The sequence below is a fragment of the Paramisgurnus dabryanus genome, chromosome 2 (genome assembly GCF_030506205.2).
Source record: "Paramisgurnus dabryanus chromosome 2, PD_genome_1.1, whole genome shotgun sequence".
NCBI lineage: Eukaryota > Metazoa > Chordata > Actinopteri > Cypriniformes > Cobitidae > Paramisgurnus > Paramisgurnus dabryanus.
In genome coordinates this window covers 7,382,023-7,400,977 of record NC_133338.1, presented here as the reverse complement: position 1 = coordinate 7,400,977, position 18,955 = coordinate 7,382,023, and the positions used below count along the sequence as shown (strand labels likewise).

The window sequence follows — 18,955 nt, the reverse complement described above, 5'->3', positions numbered from 1 at the left end:
AGAATATTTATATTGCTGTTCTTCAAATAGTTTCAGGTATTTTCATGATAATAAAGAATATTTTGAATGATTTTGAATGATTTTGTTTTATTTTGAATGATTATGATTTTTGATGCATAATCAGGCAGGTCTTTATAATGGGACAAGCTATAGCGTTACAGCCCTAACTCGGTTTCAGTGGGGAAAAGGCCACAGTAAGAGGCTTTTATATGAATGAGCCTTCGAATTGTGACAGCCTTCGTCACAGCCCGGTGATGTCATTTGCCTTCAGATACGGCCTTGGAAGGCCACAGCCCCTGAATTGGGATGCACCCAGTATGTCAGTTTAAAGGGCGATTTATAGTCGTGCATAGGTCCGTAGCCTGTGCATAGCTCTGCGTAGCCTGACGCGCACCTCACAAAATTTTTAACAGCGCATCAGATCTACTGACGCGCGTCTATCTAGAGCGCGTCAGATTGGTCCACCAGAACCCCTCCCGTCAGGTAAAAAAAACTGTGTCATAGGTATTTCCGTTTGTGACGGTGAAAACAAAAATGAGCCAAGTTGAGGAGTGATTTAACTCAAATTGCATCAAAAGTCGATGTTTATTTACTTCCATCATTACTGGTCTTCTCAAATTATACACTACAAGTTGCTGTTTCTTCTTCGTTTGTGGGTTAACTTGCTTAGCTTCTTCTTCTGTGACTTCTTTTGCTGCTAAAATATTTAATTTTAAAGAAAATACACATGGTAGGCTAATAGATACTTTAAACAGTATTACACTGAAATCATCTTGGCCATATGCTGGTGCTACACAGTCTCACCCCATGGCGTCAATATTTGACGACACTTGACCATGCGTCAATATGTTGACGCGGAGGGTATACCTTTCGCGTCATTTTTTGACAAACTGGGGACTTCAATACTATTACGTCCGTTGCATTCTCTTTCCTATTTTCTTACCATTTTCGCGTCGGTTTAGGGTTAGATTACGCAAAATTAAACAGTGGACGCGAAATTAAACAGTTGTCACCTGGCGTTGGGGTTAGAGTTAGGTACGCGAAATTAAACAGTTGTCACCTGGCGTTGGGGTTAGAGTTAGGTTTGGGTAGGGATGTCATTATGTAAATCTAACCCTAAACCGACGCGAAAATGGTAAGAAAATAGGAAAGAGAATGCAACGGACGTAATAGTATTGAAGTCCCCAGTTCGTCAAAAAATGACGCGAAAGATATACCCTCCGCGTCAACATATTGACGCATGGTCAAGTGTCGTCAAATATTGACGCCATGGGGTGAGACTGGGTTGGCTGGTGAGACATGAAAACACATAAGCCATCTGAATGGAGAGCAGTCCCATTAGAGTTTTACCAGTGGCTAAACCTGCACACAGGAAATAAAATTGCACAGTTTCATCAAAGTGAAGTGTGTATAAATAACTTAATAAATAACTTTGTTCACATATATGATACATAATCTATTGGAAAAGGTCCATTGTTTGGAGTCATGTTTTGGTGATTCACTTAAACATCTGATAACTAGTCCACTCAAAGCTGATATTATTTCGTACTTAAATGTCAATACAGGCACGTTTAATGTAAATTAAACAATAATGTGTTTAAGCATGTTGAATAGAATTAAACATAAATTCTTACTTTTAGTAAATCTTGTAAATATGTTTATTCATACTGTAGGATCCAGTAGATTACTAGCAATTTAAATGAAAATAGCTTTTCAATCTCTTAACATTGTCTGTTGTGGTATGGTTTCACTGACCTTTTTGGGCATATTTTAATGTTACTTATACACTGTAAAATTAGGATTCTGAATTTAGAATCATTTTTAGAATCAATGGTTGTGTTGTGCACTAGAACTATTTATTTTGGAGTGAAAATATTGTAGACATAAATTTGTTTTGCATTTCAGTTATTATACTTCACAGTAATATTGTGTTTAATAAAAATTGGAGGAAACTTTAACAGTTTACTTGAAGTGTACTTTTGATTTATAATTAATGATTTTGTTTTATTTACAGATTTTACTGAATTATATTTAGATATTTTTAGATTGTAACAAAAGTTTAAGATGTTTTAAGATACATTTCTTGGGAATTCATACTTCTTCATCCAAATTAAAATGTTATTTTACAAATGTTAGCATGCATTTATTGTATGTATTTGACTGTAAAAAAATTTTTTTAATTTAGTACATATCTGTGAAATAGTAGCATTTTCCCTCAAATCAGAAAACTTATTGTATTGTTTTGTAATTTAGCATATTTAAATTAGATAATTAACGTTGTGACATGATCACACAAGATACATGTTTTACCACTCATTATATTGTGACTTATGTATATTTGAGTTTAAATTAGTTTTACGTGTTTTCTTAGCCATTTTATCCTTTTGCTATTTTATGTGTGTATGTCTTTTATTTTGCTTTGTCTGCCTGTCATGTGAGGGGTCACATGACATGGAACTTTGTATAAAAGGAAGGAGCAGGAGCACATGGTTAGCTGACGCTATAGCTAAAACAAGCGGTTGCTGGGTTGTGGAGTTTGTGTATTTGGGCTTACCTGTCCAGTTACGTTTTATGGACTTTGGATATCACTTTCTTGGATTTTATATACACAGTGGAAACTTTGCACATTTGGACTTTTAACACGCTTGGACTTTTATATTGTTTTAGATTTGTTTTTTGTATTTCCTTCTTTTAACAGTCTTGAGTTTTTAAATAATTGTAACTCAACCTTTAAGGCTGGCCGTTACAACTTTATTTTAACATTGACGAATGTTTACAGAAAATAACTAACCAATCAAATGCTGTAGGGAAAACCACAATGAACTATATATTAAAAACATATAATCTCTGCTTAGTTACTTGTCAATGACTGCCAGTAAATTACTGTGGAAAAAAATCACAGTAGTTACCTGGCAGCCATTGACAATAATAATTTACTGTAGAAAAGAAATCACAGTAGTTAACTGGCAGCCATTGACAAGTAACTTACTGTGGAAAAGAAATCACAGTATTTAACTGGCAGCCATTGACAAGTAACTTACTGTACGGAAAAATCACAGTAGTTAACTGGCAGCAATTGACAAGTAACTTACTGTACGGAAAAATCACAGTAGTTAACTGGCAGCAATTGACAAGTAACTTACTGTACGGAAAAATCACAGTAGTTAACTGGCAGCCATTGACAAGTAACTTACAGTATGGCAAAATCACAGTATTTAACTGGCAGCAATTGACAAGTAACTTACTATAGAAAAAAAACACAGTAGTTAACTGGCAGCAATTGACAAGTAACTTACTGTGCTTTTTCTAAAGTAAGTTACTTGTCAATTGCTGCCAGTTAATTACTGTGAATTTCACAATATGTTTTTTTACAGTGTGGGCAAAGTGTGGGTTTACTGTGGGCACATTGAGCAAAGTGTGGGCACATTGGGCAAAGTGTGGGCTTACTGTGGGCACATTGGGCAAAGTGTGGGCTAACTGTGGGCACATTGGGCAAGGTGTGGGATAACTGTGGGCAAATTGTGGGCCTAACTGTGGGCACATTGGGCAAAGTGTGGGCTAACTGTGGGCACATTGAGCAAAGTGTGGGCTGTGGCAAAGTGTGGGCTAACTGTGGGTACACTGGGCAAAGTGTGGGCTTACTGTGGACAAATTGTGGATTTAATGTGGACACACTGGGCAAAGTTTGGGCTAACTGTGGGCAACGTGTGGGCAATAAATACAGTAGGCACCCTGGCTGTAAATACACGGAAGTAAAATATAGAAAATTATGTGCAAAACATGTGGATTGAATACTGAATTTCTTTTATTTTACAAAATCACATAAAACCACTTATTACTAAACAAAAGAAACAGAACAATGTGAATCTCCTCATGGGCACCAGTTGATATTATCTTCTGGTCCTTCTGATTCCTCCCCCATCCTGCTCTCTGTCACTGCAGATGTGGTGTCCTGGTTGCTTTTTTGTCACAGCATCTAAGTGAAAACATAAAAAACAATATAAACATCAACATTAAAACAAGTTTTTTTTTTTTTACAAAAAGTCAATCATGATTAGTCCAAGTAGGAAACTAATTATAAAAGGGGTTTTCTACATTTTAACATTGTTTTTAGCCCCAATTATTAAAATACTTCAATTGCTTGATTTGAGACCTAGTTATTATGTGCTTAACCTTTTAAGTGTCACCCCACCCTATTGAGTTAAATCTACACTCTTGAAGCTTTCAAACAATATACAGTTTGTCATGATTAGATAAGAATTCATATGCAAACATTGAAGTAAGTGTAGGTGTCCTGCTGGTGGGACAGTGACATTTAGCAGAAAATAAATGTTTTGAGGCACACTCTCTTCATAAATGAATCAATTACTCTCCCTACATAGTTTATTTTATAAAACACTGTTGAAATGTCTATCTGGAGGCTTAGACCTTTCCAACGATATATAGTTTTTAGTGATAGATTAAAATTTACATCAACAATATTAATGCAAACTTAGGTGTCCCGTATTCGGGACGGCGGCGCTTAACAGTTTAAAGTCTAAGCTATATATATATATTTATATATATATATATATATATATATATATATAAGAAATCGTTCAGTGCAAGATAACATTGGTGTAGTAGCATATATAAGTAAATGTATACTTGTAAATGTAAGCAAAGGGACTTACATTTGCTCCCGCCCGGATTTATGCCTAAAGAATCCGTACAGCTGATCTGTCTTTTATAAGTCTGATAAAACTAAAAGGTCTTTATATATTTGAAGGATGCAATACTACTCTATAGGTATATAAGATTAAAGGAGAAGTCCATTCTTAAAATGGGGCCCATTGCATTTTCATTAGGAAAAATTACTATGGTCAAGTCAATGGGGACCATTTTTGAGTTAACTACTCCTTTAACATTAGCTGAAACAGTGTGTGGTGTTTTATGTGAGCTTTAAGGTGGCAATAATAAGATAAGTGCTAAGATACTATATTTTATACAATGTATACTGCACTAGTTTTTCTTACCAAGTATTTCAAGTAGGTTTTATTGCTTTAACTGGATCCAAATGGATGATCTTATAATTGTCTTTGTTTAAGGGTACATATTTAGGATTTTATTGCAGAAAGCTGATGGATATTAACCAGCGAGTCACTATTTGATTTAGGTGAATGAGCTGTGTTCTGACCTTGAGCACAATAAAATATAAAATGATGCCAGAAAAACATTTTTTTATTAAAACTATATGCACCTTCTAATACATGATATGGGACTGAGGTGTACATCAAGTCAAAGTGAGCTCTGACTATTTAGTTGTAGTTAATATTTTGTAGTTATATTTTTTATTTATCCATTGTATTGAGGAGAGCGTTTTGAGCACTTATTCTGACCCATTTATTTTGGGTGCAAATACAAACAAAGTAATACTTACTCTTCAGCCAATGGAAAAGATCAAACACAACAAGAAAATTAGCTGAAAGAAAAGTGAACATAAAAGTACAATAGTTATTAATGCAGAATTGATGGCTTCTGTTTAAATTCTTCTACTGTAAACTGTGTTCCCGTACTGTAAGTTACGTTATAACCTTATTATTTACGCGTAAAAACCCTACATTTAAATAACCTGCGTAATAATTAACTAAACAATGTAAAATACATTTAAGAACGAGGATAACACATTTTATAGAAACTAAAGACAAATAAAAGATCTGCTCTACATTAGCTCATAGCTACATCACGAGGTCAGTCAAACAAACAACTTAAATCAACAGTAAACATTAAAGTTCATAATATTTTAGTCATATCAAATTACTAACAACAAAATGAACATTACTGTGAACTTATTTTAATGAAGTAACCAGGATTTAATAAAAACTTACCTCAGAATTTATCACAGAAACGAAAACTGTCGTCTGAGGTAAACATCGGTTAAATTCAGTTTTTGAACTCACGAGGAGCCCACAGTGGGTTGGCCCACAAAAAAACCCTCATGGGGCCCAAAAGGGCAAAGTCATACGGGGCCCGCATGGGGTGGCCCATATGGGGCCTGTGTGGGTTTACTATGGGCAAGCCCACAGTGGGCTTGCCCCTAGTAAACCCATGTAGGGCCCCCAAAGGGCAAACTACTGTGGGCCCCACATGGGCTAACCCGCATGGGGCCCATTTGGGGTTTGGTGTGGGTTTGCCCTGCCCACAGTGTCCCACAGCATACCCACAGTGGGCCCGCATGGGCATGTTTGCTGGGGAAGTAAATGCAATGAGATGTAGTAAATGTAATACAAATCAAATATCATCTGCAATATTATATAGCCTAAATTACATTATAACAATTTTAAAATTAAGTATTTGTATAGCTGGCCTATAGTAATATCACTATAGTGTCATGAATGGGGGACAGAACCCATATGCAGACAGCTGATAAGCACAAAAGGACTTTATTTATAACAGAAAAGAAAACCAAAACCCAAGAGGGGGTAAAACAAGGCAAAAGCAATGACAATAAACAGACTAGACAGGATTGACACTAAACTTGACAGGGACTTAACTTTTCAACAATAAACTTTGACAATAAACTTGACTACAGAGTATTCACATGTAAGGCACAAAACGAACCAGCACAAGACAGCAAACACAGGGGCATTAAACAAGGAAGAAAATCAAGAGTGGAACAGGTGACATGAATTGAACAACAACAGGATGATTAACAATAGGTGTGTTCGCCATCGACTGTGGCTGGATGTAACCGATCGGCGAGATTAGCCGCCTACAAGCGTGGATGAGCTGAAAACAGAGACGTGAAGTCGGACACGCCATGGTTCCCGTAGTTTGCTGCATTTACGTCAGGCATGGCTGATCACGTGCCATTTGCTTGCTTTATCGCAGTAAACATGATTTGTAAGATGTAAACAACATAAAAAGTGAATGATACGTTTTGAATGTCCGTGTATAAGCATGAGTGGAACTGAAGAGGCTTATAGCATCTGTTTTTACAAGAATAAAGTTCAACATAAGCATATATTATTTAAATACCAATGTAGTGGGGTCTACGTTTTTTATCCATTTTATTTTGATGAAGATGACACAATATAACATCCCGACTACATGAAAATAGCCTTAACTGTTATAAAAACACAGATTTGTGAGCGTTCGTGGAACTGAGGGCGTGAAAATAAACACGAAATACACGTGATTGTTTTCATGCGGGGAATCCGACCAGTCGTGAAACAGCTGTGTTGTCATTACAGCCCGTGCAGCTCCTCTTCGCGAACTGCGCTGGCTAACTCAGGCGGCTGATCTCGAATCGCTCTCGCTGTACTTAAATACCATATGACACAGTCACGTGCCTGCAGCGGAATGCACTAGGTGTGTTCGACTTCATGCGGCGCTGCGCAGACCGATCTGCGGCTGACTTGAAGCAGTGCATTCCGGTTAGTAATTTTGTCCCACTTCAGCTGGCGCTGCAGGCACGTGACTGTGTCATATGGTTTTTAAGTAACGCAAGAGCGTTTTGAGAGTAGCCGGCTAGCTCAGCCGGTGCAGCTTCTCCAGAGCGGCTGCACGGAGTTGTGATGACGACACAGCTTTACGTGATTGGTCGCCTCACTGATGAAAACGATCACGTGCGTTTCAAGTTTAATCCAGCCTTTAGTTCCACTAATAAACATTATAAATTCATGTTTTAAAACAGGAAAAAACACGTTAATATGCATAAATATGTTATATTGTGTCGTGTAATAAAATAAAAATGAAAATAACAAACTTTAAAAATATAGGCTTGCTTCCCGGTTATTTTCGGGTATAAAGTACAAGCAGCAATTAAAATAGTCGATATTAAATGTTTTTGGTTGCAACTTTGTATTAAAAGATTTGTTTTTATTAAATTCAGAATCTAATTCACTTCATTCGCGACCAGGAAACATGGAGCACACGTCACTACGGCAAGTAGCAGGTGTCCGGCTTGACGGCTCCGTCTTCAGTTCCTCCCTCAACTGCAAGCGGCAAACCTCGCCGATCGGTCTGCGCAGCGCCAGATGATCTCGAACACACCTACTGCTTCAAGTCAGCCGCCGATCGGTCTGCGCAGCGCCACATGAAGTCGAACACACCTAATGAGACGAGGGAGCTGGGTCATAGACGAGACAGGGAAAGCACATGGCCTGATAAACAAAGTCATGTGCCTTCACACAAAACATGGGACTGCCATGCCTAATATATCAAAACTGTGACCGGAAGACAGGACCATGACATACAGAGCGTTGTATGGAAGACACTGTTATCCTGCAGATAACATCCATGCTGTCTGGCATCACAGAGAAAACAAGACATTGAAGAATGCCAAGGCCATCAGTGGCAAAGGCTGTATAGGTAAATGATATAGGGACACTGTCCATCCATACGGGTTGCCCAACTGATTTTGTTTAGACCTCTTGTATTAATATTATTCATTTTATATTTTTAAAAAGTCAATTATGATGAAAATTCTCTTTTTACAGATCCATTCGGATTATATCCTCCAGGTTCAAGAACAGTTTTTCCACCTCATCCATCACACTTCTGAACACTACTACATAGTGATGTTATCAGTGACACCGAAGCTCAGAGGCTTGTGTCAAAAAAATTAACTGATTTTCCTTGAAGCTTTGTATCGAAACTTCATTCGTTCTGGCAAAATCATGTGACCAATGACGTCCGAAGCTCCGTTTCACACACACACATGACTGCTTCGTTATCTGAGGCCCTGTCCCAAATGACACACTCCGAACTTGTGGTCAGAGTCCACACTTTGATGACATCATGTAGTGCAGACTTTAGGGACCCTTGATGCGAGTCCACGTGGTTGCACCAGAGTCGTATTTTGTGACAGACTCGAGCGTCAAGCCGGAAATAGGAAGAGAAGTTGCCCATCAGTATGAACTCCTCCCTTGTGTCGTCTGATTGGTCTGATTGCTCTTTCGCAAGGACTTCTGGGTTGGTAAAGTGTGCATAGCCTGCTGCAGTGCGGGCTTCGGCAAAGACCGCATCAAGGGGGCAAAGGAGGTGCTGATAAGCACACTTCCAGGCGTAAAAATGACAGATTGGAAACCCTACCGCAGGGGTTTTCAAAGTCCGGATACCGGTCCGGATCCGGACCCGAAGGGAATTTGATCCGGACCTGCGTCCACTTCATATTGTAACTGCATTAATTTCTATGTGATTGATTAAATGTGTGCATTTGCTACTTTAAAAATGCACATTAAACTTGTAAACCAACCTTTTTTTTCTTTTAGATTTAAGAGTATTCCTGGTCCAAAAATAAAACGAGTTATTTAAAAATTTCCTATGTGACGCTGTAGCCATCACACCCACATATTATGCACAGCTGTTTCATGTACTACGGCTTTTGATCAGTAACTCCTTACATGATTTTGAATAAGCAACACTCGTCAAACATAATCACTATACATATTCTTTATTATCATGAAAATACCTAAAAAGGTTTGAAGAACTGAACAGCAATATAAATATATCCTTAATCCATTTCCTGCAGCCGTGTGTCATAGCTCCGTGTGTGGTTCTTCGTTTGCAGCGCATATTGAGTTTTTGCACGAGAGCGCCCTCTGGCTTTTGGATGTAGCGGCATTTCACCATAATTCATTGAGAAGCATAGCAAGCATCATCGGCCAATTTATATGTGCACCCCTAGGTCAGTGTCTCCATCTACCAACCACACCTTTTTGCCACGGTTTATGCCATTTCTCTAATTAGTTTGCTCTGTATTTTGCACCTGGTTACTTTTGGGATACTTCTTGTGTTCCATGTTTATTTATTTTTTGCTTTAAATGCAAAATACACTTATGTTCCAAACTATTTGTGTTGATTTGAATTATTTACATAAAGTTATTATCATGCTTGACAATTTTTGTAATAACCAGTTTTTCCGGACCTATGAAAATGATGAGAATTCAGATTTGGACCTATGAATGTAAACTTTGAAAACCCCTGCCCTACGGACTCATAGACTAAGTCCACATGAAGTGCGCCATTTGGGACAGGGCCTGATTCAAAGGTTTAAAATTGTGCAACGCACGCTGTGCCCTTGTGGGTTGTATTGGAGTATAAATAAAACTCAAACCACATAAGTTATGCATTAATCAATACAAATTAATTCCTCCAAGCTTATAGCAACATTAATTTCCATCCCACTATATATGCATTTCTTTAAGCAATATCACTCTCATTTTCATATGTCATTTACATTTTTTTCATTTACACTTAAGCATCACTCATTCAAGAACGCTTACAATGTCCATTTCACTAACTCACACTTACAAATAAGACGGTGTGTCTATATAGTCATGCTGAACAGATGAACACCTGATTGCTGACTGCTGATTGTTAATAAAACATAATTAAACACAAAGCATCCATAAGCCGTGCCCATCTAGCCTACAGTACATTAGTTTGCAAGGCAAACTTATAATTGTGTGAAAGTGTGTCTGCACTTATGTACCTTCAACATTCATGAGTTAGATTTTTCCAAAACCAGTAAAAATGTCCACATTCACCATACAAAAAGTTTTTTATTACATTTTTGTTTGGAGTTACCATGCATATGCAATGGAACATGCTTTGGTCATGTATTTAATATATTAACTCATTTATTTATTAATCTATCCTTAATTTGTCAATCCATTAATTCTTGCTTCTAAAATTAATACGTTGTTTGGTTGTGGAACATTCTATGATACAGCGCTTTCACCAACAGAGGTCCTCAAAGAGCTCTGATTTGAAAAGCTTTAAGTAATGGACCTTTCTCCGATACAATTGGGTTGAAAGCTTTATTGCTTTAAGACAGCTTCACTACACCATTAGATTACTATATATCAGACAAAACTGACATTAATTTAACATGACAACTCACTTTGATAAGACCAGACTACAGGAAGAAACAAATCAGCCCAAGACAGCAAACTCAAGGGCATTAAATGGGGAGCAAATCAAGAGGGCAACAGGTGATAAAGATGAAACAATAACAAGGTCAGTAACAAGGAAACGAGGGGCGGGGTCTGGAGACGAGACAATGAAGCACACAGCATAAACAAAGGCCACGTGCTACCACACAAAACATGGGCCTGTCCACTCTCTAAACTTGCATATATGTACTTACAGTGTTACTACCTCATTATTGCACACGGTCTTGACCCCGCCCCCTTGTTTCCTTGTTAATTATTCATTATTAGTTTATGCCCTACACCTCCCTGCTGAAAAAAACAGCATCAAACCAGCATGGACCAGCATGGTAATTATGCTGGTCTATGCTGGTTTAGCTGGTGGTCACAGCATACCAGCACCAAAACACAACATATGCTGGTATGACCAGCATGGGATGCTGGTGCTAATGCTGGTTTAGCTGGTGCTAATGCTGGTTTGTTGCTGGTTTAGCTGGTGCTAATGCTGGTGCTGATGCTGGTTTAGCTGGTGTTCACTCAGTGAAAACTCAGTGTTCAAGTTTTAACTCTAAGTTGGTTGAAACTCCTTATTGAAACGGGCCCCTGAGCTTTCTAATACCATTTGTGATGCTTGATTCAACTTCCCCCGTTTACCTGCGCAGAAATCAACAGCGCAACCGAGTTGTAGGTTGCCAGGTTGTGGTGAAAATGAGTTCAAATTTAAATCATGTGTTTATTGTGTGAGTATGATGCGTTTCATATAAGATCTGGCAACTGGACAACCTTGGAATAATATATTTATGTGATTATTCATATAACGATGTAGGGCTGTTTAAATTATGGGAGTTTTCCGGGAGAAATAACAAAACGTATGAGGGACGGGAGATAGGTTTGAAGTACGGGAGAATCCCGGGAAAAACGGGAGTGTTGACTGTTTTAATCTATCATTAGAAATTCTACGACAGAGACCTAATGGTGGATTTTTATAAGGAATAAAACCCTGTGAAAAACTGGTAAACTGTTTTCAAATGAAAAAATAAATGTAATTGATCACATATTAAACATTAAAAGTGTGACTACAATTTGAAGATAACAATAGGGTTAATACCTCCCCCATTTAAACTTCCTGACTCAATGCCTTCCAGTAAAGAGTGGGCTGTGTTTCCTCTAACTAAAACAGTACACTACACATTCTCATAAGGGAAGTCTGTTGTCACATCGTTCACATGTACCAGTAAGAAATATTATCTAAAGGTAACTGAATTTATGTTCTTGTTTAATGTTAATCCGATACTTTTTAAATCAGTAACAAAAATGATTGAAATGGGTAACAACCAGTATAACATGTTGTTATGTTACACATCAGCGAGTTAAGACACATGTCAGGTTGACAAAGATTTTGTTGGTTTGTTTTTGTAATTTAACTGTTTTAAATGATTATTGTTTAAACCAAATCATTAATTCACTTATTTTCTGTGTCCTTTGTCCACAGATATTTTGGCACAGGTTTTAATTAAGGATGTTAAAGGTTGACTGAGGCATTTTTTGTAAAACATGATTTTTAAAGAGCGTTTACCAGGAGTTGCTTGCTTTACTTTCATTTTTATATCTGGGCTTATTTTCACGTGGTCATTTACCTTGGCGGATGATACTGGTCAGTACATTTTCATAGTCTGTTTAATACCTTTTTTCATCATTTTAAAAGCAACACAGGCACATAAGTTATCATTAAATTTATTATTCAGATTTTAACTTTATTGATATATTTAGTATAATAACCCATCAGTTGGATTTGCAGATTATAAATCAGCAGTCTTAAGTAATGTTTTTTTCTTTTTAAATGTAAGGTAACTGTACAGTGAATTTAGATGAAGATTGGGAATGTACTAATGAAACTGAGGTAATGAACATTTTTACAGGATACTTTATGTAATATATTAATGTTTAATAATCATTAAACCCCATCATTTTTTTCTTCCAGAGCTTGCCCTGCGTAGATGTTTTTATTATGAACTCTTTTGGTGTTATGGAGCTTTGCCATCAACTCTTATTCCATAACCCAGAGGAAAACAACCAAAACCTTTTGTCTAGTAAGCTATTTGTCAACTGTTTTTGATCTCAGTCTTTCTTGTCGTTTAAACCTTTATGCGCTTGTTTTTTCTTAATAGCTCTTCGTGATTTCAATGCTGATAAAATGATCTGTATTCTGGACATGAAGAAATCTCTCAGCTGTTATTGGAATATATCCGGTCTCCCTAAAAATGCAGCATACTCAGCAAAGTAAGTTTATGCATTTGTCTTATGTACCTGTGTCTTATGTACTTTGTGTGTTGTTTAGCCCCTAAATGTTATAATTTAACTGGTTCTATATAGGTATTTTTTTTTTTTAATAGTGTGTTTATGCACAAAATGCTGGGTTGTTTTTAACCCATGCTGGGTTGTTGTTAATCAACAGTTGGTCTGAAACAACCCAACATTGGGTAAAGTTTAACCAACTAATATGTACCCTACATGGGTTAAAAACAATGCACCATTTCTAGTATAGGTTAGTCCTTTATGTGGATCAGTCAGTGTGAAAATTAAATCCAGGATTTATACATTCAATAAGGGTCACAGAAATACACTGCAAAAAATGAATGTCTTAGTATTTTTGTCTTGTTTTTTTAAATATCTAAGAATGCTTAAATTAAGATACATTTACTTGGTAAGCAAAGTGACTTAAGATATTAAGTCTTGTTTACTAATAAAAAATAAAGAGGTTAATAAAACAAGGAAATGTATCTGCCAATGGGGTATTACAAATAAATTTGGTTGAAATTGAAACTAGAATTAAGTTTCCCTTTCGATACGGTTCACTTAGCATTGCGTCATTAGCTGATTGAAGCCTATTGATTAACGTCTGTGAAAATCACAGACCAATGGCATTTGCTCACTGTCGATGATGCCCTGCAACAGAAACGATGCTCAATACGATTTCCCACTGACACTATCTGGTAAAAGAGCTAAATACTCCTCTAAAAGAGCTAAGCATATTGAGATAATGTTGACACTTAGGCATTGCAACTTGTGCTGAGCCCCTCTGTCCCCCAAAGATCTTCATGCTGAGTGCGTCACCTGCCTGGGTCCTGCCCATGCCGAGCCGGTGCTCACGGATTCCGGTTGTGCCCACTGGGAGCGTCCTCCTGTCACTGTGCTGTGGGCACTAATCGCCGCTTTCTGCTGTGCTGCCTCCTGTGCTCCACTGCTGTTCCCTCTCATTCTGAGTTAAAAAAGCAGTCTAATGACGAGCTCATGCCAGCCCAGCCCCAGCATGCACTCTCTCAACAACCAGCCCCCCCCCCCATTGTGTGGCAGTGGTACACTGTAAAAAGATTCTGTAGAATTTACAGTATTACTGGCAGCTGGATGCCAGTAACTTATGTAGATTTAAATTTATGTTAATTACCTGCAACAGTTTGTTCAAAGTTAAATGAAAATTAAACATTAGCAAGTCTGTATCTTTACAGAATAAAACTAAAATAACAGCCTCAAGCAAAGCATTCTGGGGAAAAAAAATCTGAAGTAAAACCCAGAAAAAGCTTGATGAGGATTTTTGGTTCCCAGAATGCTTTGCATGAGGCTGTTATTTTATATTTTTATTCTGTAAGACAAAGACTTGTTAATGTTTAATGTTCATTTAATTTTGAACAAACTGTTGTCAGTAAATAACATAAATTAAAATTTACAGTAAGTTACTGGCATCCAGCTGCCAGTAATACTGTAATTTCTACATAATCTTTTTACAGTGTATCGTTTTGTTTGGTGGCTCAGACAAGCTTGTAGTGATGTTTGCCGCATCTGAACAAGAGAATTGGGCTGCTTTGGATGAAGACAACCCAGCAGCAGATGAACCTGGTCATGTCCGACCTCACTCTGACTCAGAGCTCATCTGCCTTCCTCGCCAAAGCCCTCTGGCTTCAGTGGTCCTCTTGAAAAAATCTTGAAATAAAATCTTGAAATAAGTTAACTATTTTCTTAAACACTTAATTGAAGAGAAATTTTCTCACGCCATTGGCATATATTTTAGCTTGTTTTAAGCACACATTCCCTTAAATTATATATTTTTTGTCTTATTTTCTTAGGTCATTTTGTTCATCAAGAAAATACATCTTGATTTAAGACTTTTTAGATATTTTTTACTGAAAACAAGACAAAAATACTAAGTAGGAAAGTAATTTTTTTGCAGTGTAAATTCCTTTTTGACCCAATGCTTCACTGTAAAAAATTAGCTGTAATTATGCAGCTGCTTGCCAGTAACTTACTGTAGAAGATAAAGACCGAAAATTTTTCATGTTCATTTAACTTTGAACAAAGTGTTGCTAGTAAATAACATAAATGTAAAATCTACAGTAAGTTACTGGCAGCTAGTTGCCAGTAATACCCAGTAATACTGTAATTTCTACAGAATTTTTTTACAGTGTTGGTTAAAAACAACCCAGCATTTTTAGAGTGCAATGCTGCAAATCTTATTTCAAGTTATAAAAATCAATCAGACATATTGAAGGCACTATATACTGTATATCCAACCTTGATAATGAGCATATAATGTATTAAATTACTGAGACTAATTATGTTTTTTTATGGTTATTTTTGTCTGAAACATATTTTCTGTTTTTGTTTATCAGTGTAACCATAGATCATTTAAACCAGAATTTAAAGTGTTCTCACGTTGTGGAAAAAGAAGCTCTTGAATGCCATGGCCCTATTGATGTCGAACTAAATGATCTCAAAACAATCGTCGTTAACGTCAGTATTTCTCTCCCAACTCTCCGGTACATTACTGCAACAGTATTTAAATCACTAAGCATAGGTAAGAAATTCTCTTTAAAAATCTTTAAAAATTCAAACTGCTGCTGATGTAATGTACAATATGTCACCCTGTCTCTGAAAACCCAGCAAAAGTCACTGTTTTCGACATAAAATCTTTTATCATGTAAAGAACATTCTGTTAACATGTATCCTTGATATCTTTAATATTGACTAAGTAAGATCATGTCATCATAGTGAAGTTAATGAACTTTGATTCTGATAAGCCTCTATCACACAGTAATTCCGGTAAATTACCATGAGTTTACCAGAATTAATTTACCAGTAAATTCAAAACTGCTGTTCACAAACGCAATGACATTCCTTCTTTTTACCAGTAAGATATCCTTCACACATCAGTATCAAAATACCGGTGAATTCATTGAAAAAGCTGAAGTTACCTGTGGCGCGCGGCGAGCTCAGGGTTGTATTTGTAAACAATCCCAACCCAGTCTCACCCCATTTCGTCAATATTTGATGACACTTGACCATTCGTCATATGTTGACGTGAAGGGTATACCTTTCGCGTCATTTTTTGACGAACTGGGGACTTCAATACTATTACGTCCGTTGCATTCTCTTTCCTATTTTATTACCATTTGCGCGTCGGTTTAGGGTTAGATTTACATAATGACATCCCTACCCAAACCTAACTCTAACCCCAACGCCAGGTGACAACTGTTTCTAACCCCAACGCCAGGTGACAACTGTTTAATTTCGAGTACACTGTTTAATTTGGCGTACACTGTTTAATTTTGCGTAATCTAACCCTAAACCGACGCGCAAATGGTAATAAAATAGGAAAGAGAATGCAACGGACGTAATAGTATTGAAGTCCCCAGTTCGTCAAAAAATGACGCGAAAGGTATACCCTTCACGTCAACATATGACGAATGGTCAAGTGTCGTCAAATATTGACGAAATGGGGTGAGACTGTGTTAACAATCCACGTTTTCATATCCACGGTCTGTATTTTGTTGTTTCACGTCTGTGATAAACGCGGACGGTGGCGAAGCTGGGTCAAACTGAAACTGGGTCTTAAACAACAGTACTGTTTGCACATTAGGATTCATGCTTACTGGTAAATTACTGTTACTCTTTCAACCTCTCTTACTGGTAAATTGCCAGCACTGATTTACCGGAAAGGTTCTGTTCACACATGACCTGTTAACTGCAATTTAAGAGTAAATTACCAGTAAAGACTGCATGTGTGAAAGGGACTATTATCTGATAATTAGATTGAGACTTTAGTCTGGTTTTCACAAGCATTGTCACAAATTACAAAAATGTTTATTGATTGATCACAAATGTAAATAAAATGTACATACTGGAGTCAAATAACAACATATAAAGCTAAACAGCAGAATAAAACGTTACTCTGTATATATTCTGTATATAAAATATATAATTTTTTCTTCTCTTCAGTAAAACTTCATCCCCCACACAACATATTTTCTACAATTTCAAACAATCTAAAGAACTTAGAAATAAACTGGACTCTTGGAGACTGGACAGTGTCTCAAAATCATAAATGTTATGAATATGAGTTAAAGATCAATGATGAGGTATGAATGTTTAAAAAACATACATTTATATATGTGTATGCCTTTATACGGTGATTTTCACAATTTAATTTAATGTTCATCGCACATGGCAAAGACTTATAATTCACATTTTGTTTAAAGGTAGTTCCTTTGGCAGATGGGGTGTCATCATTTATTAAGCAAGATGTAGACCTTACAAGAAAGTACAGCATTAAAGTTAGAGTGAAGTTGTCTGAGGGCTGCGGTGGTGGTGTCCACTGGAGTGAATGGAGCCCGGTTTATGGTAAGCTACTATATTGTTGTTACATAAACAGTGCCATTAAAAAGTATTTACCACTTTGATGTCTGTCCTGTTTACCTGCATTACAACCTGGAATTTAAATGGATTTTTGTAAGGGGAGGTGTTGTTCCATTTGATTCACATAACATGCCAAGAAAACACATAAAGTACACTTCAAAAATTATTGTGTAATTATTCAGCGTGTCTGAAGAAGCTGTTGTTTAAAACACAATTGAATCTTCCACTGAACTGCTAAGTGAATTTCAGTTTTAACTCAAAGGGGGACAATCTGTATAATTAACTGTAATTCATTATGCAAATCATTGAGGTTTTACCTGATTTAATATCCAAATTAATTATAGCAATTAATACATTCGTCCAGCGAATATATTCACAATTGTGCATCAACTCTAAGAAACGTTATCTCCATTGCCTTACCGAGAATAATTTTTTTTACTGATATACAGTACTTATGAGCCTCTGGCCAGACGCTGCCGGGCATTAAAGGTTGAACAAAGGATGAAAAGGTCCATCTCCAGCGTGGTTCAACCAGTAACGCCATGTTTTTTATACAGAGAAAGAGAAACTAAGAGAGAGTTGGTGATAGTGTTGTTACGATACTGTGATTTCTAACTTTTGATACTATACCTAGAAATTACAGTATTCAATACCATTCATTAAGGCCATTAAATTTTTACTTTATTATTTTATTATAAGACCAATATAATAAGGCAGATTTTTTTACATGACTACAAGGTCGTATCAGTTCCTCAGCTTCTATCTGATGCTATAACAGAAATAGGCCTATCACACTTTAAGAAATATTTTATTTTGTAACTACCTAACTCATGATGATGATAACAATTAAGGACCATTTGTTAAAATGATTAACAGTGAAATATACTTTATTAATGTAATGTTAATTCAACATTTTCTAATAAATTTATTAATTTAAACAAAAAGTTGTATCTTAATATAATCTAACATAAACAGTTGTATAACAGTAAAAAAGTTAAACGATTCCTTAAAAAAATGTATTGTTTGTTAATGTTAGTTAATAAATTAACATTTATATGATAAATAGATTATATTGCAAATGTGAAAATAAACCTCACTGAACGAAATGAGGGGTTAATACATGACATATTTTTTGTGAACTTAAAGCACAACAGTATCTGGGTTAATTTAGTTAAAAGTATTTTCTTGTCAGCTAAAACTCTTTGTCTGAATTTCCTCAGTTTAATTACTGTATTATAATTACAGGGCAAAAATGGGACAACATGCATATCAACAGGTAGTCTGGAATTAATACTTAGTGATGATTATCAAGGTTTTAGCACACTGCTCTGTAGCAACACTTGCATTTTTGG

The 18,955-nt window shown here is 36.4% G+C and overlaps 1 protein-coding gene and 1 long non-coding RNA gene across 3 annotated transcripts in view; one reads left to right on the top strand and one right to left on the bottom strand.

The window, feature by feature from the left end:
- Window positions 1–3,753: 3,753 nt before the first annotated feature.
- Window positions 3,754–5,939, bottom strand: LOC135731814 (uncharacterized). The gene is made up of 3 exons (XR_010526530.2): window positions 5,868–5,939; window positions 5,420–5,461; window positions 3,754–3,976 (listed from the first exon to the last, which is right to left on the bottom strand). It is a non-coding gene; the product is annotated as an uncharacterized lncRNA (long non-coding RNA).
- A 6,121-nt stretch (window positions 5,940–12,060) lies between these two features.
- Window positions 12,061–18,955, top strand: part of LOC135783526 (uncharacterized) — a 43,526-nt gene continuing 36,631 nt past the window's right edge. Inside the window, exons 1-8 of one of the 2 annotated variants that reach the window (XM_065294285.1) lie at window positions 12,061–12,170; window positions 12,409–12,570; window positions 12,764–12,816; window positions 12,898–13,006; window positions 13,085–13,196; window positions 15,581–15,765; window positions 17,187–17,326; window positions 17,447–17,588. In XM_065294285.1, the coding sequence (XP_065150357.1) occupies window positions 12,471–12,570; window positions 12,764–12,816; window positions 12,898–13,006; window positions 13,085–13,196; window positions 15,581–15,765; window positions 17,187–17,326; window positions 17,447–17,588 (841 nt within the window). In that variant the 5' untranslated portion in view covers window positions 12,061–12,170; window positions 12,409–12,470. The remainder of the gene's footprint in view (window positions 12,171–12,408; window positions 12,571–12,763; window positions 12,817–12,897; window positions 13,007–13,084; window positions 13,197–15,580; window positions 15,766–17,186; window positions 17,327–17,446; window positions 17,589–18,955) is intronic. The other variant, XM_065294286.1, reaches the window with a different exon arrangement.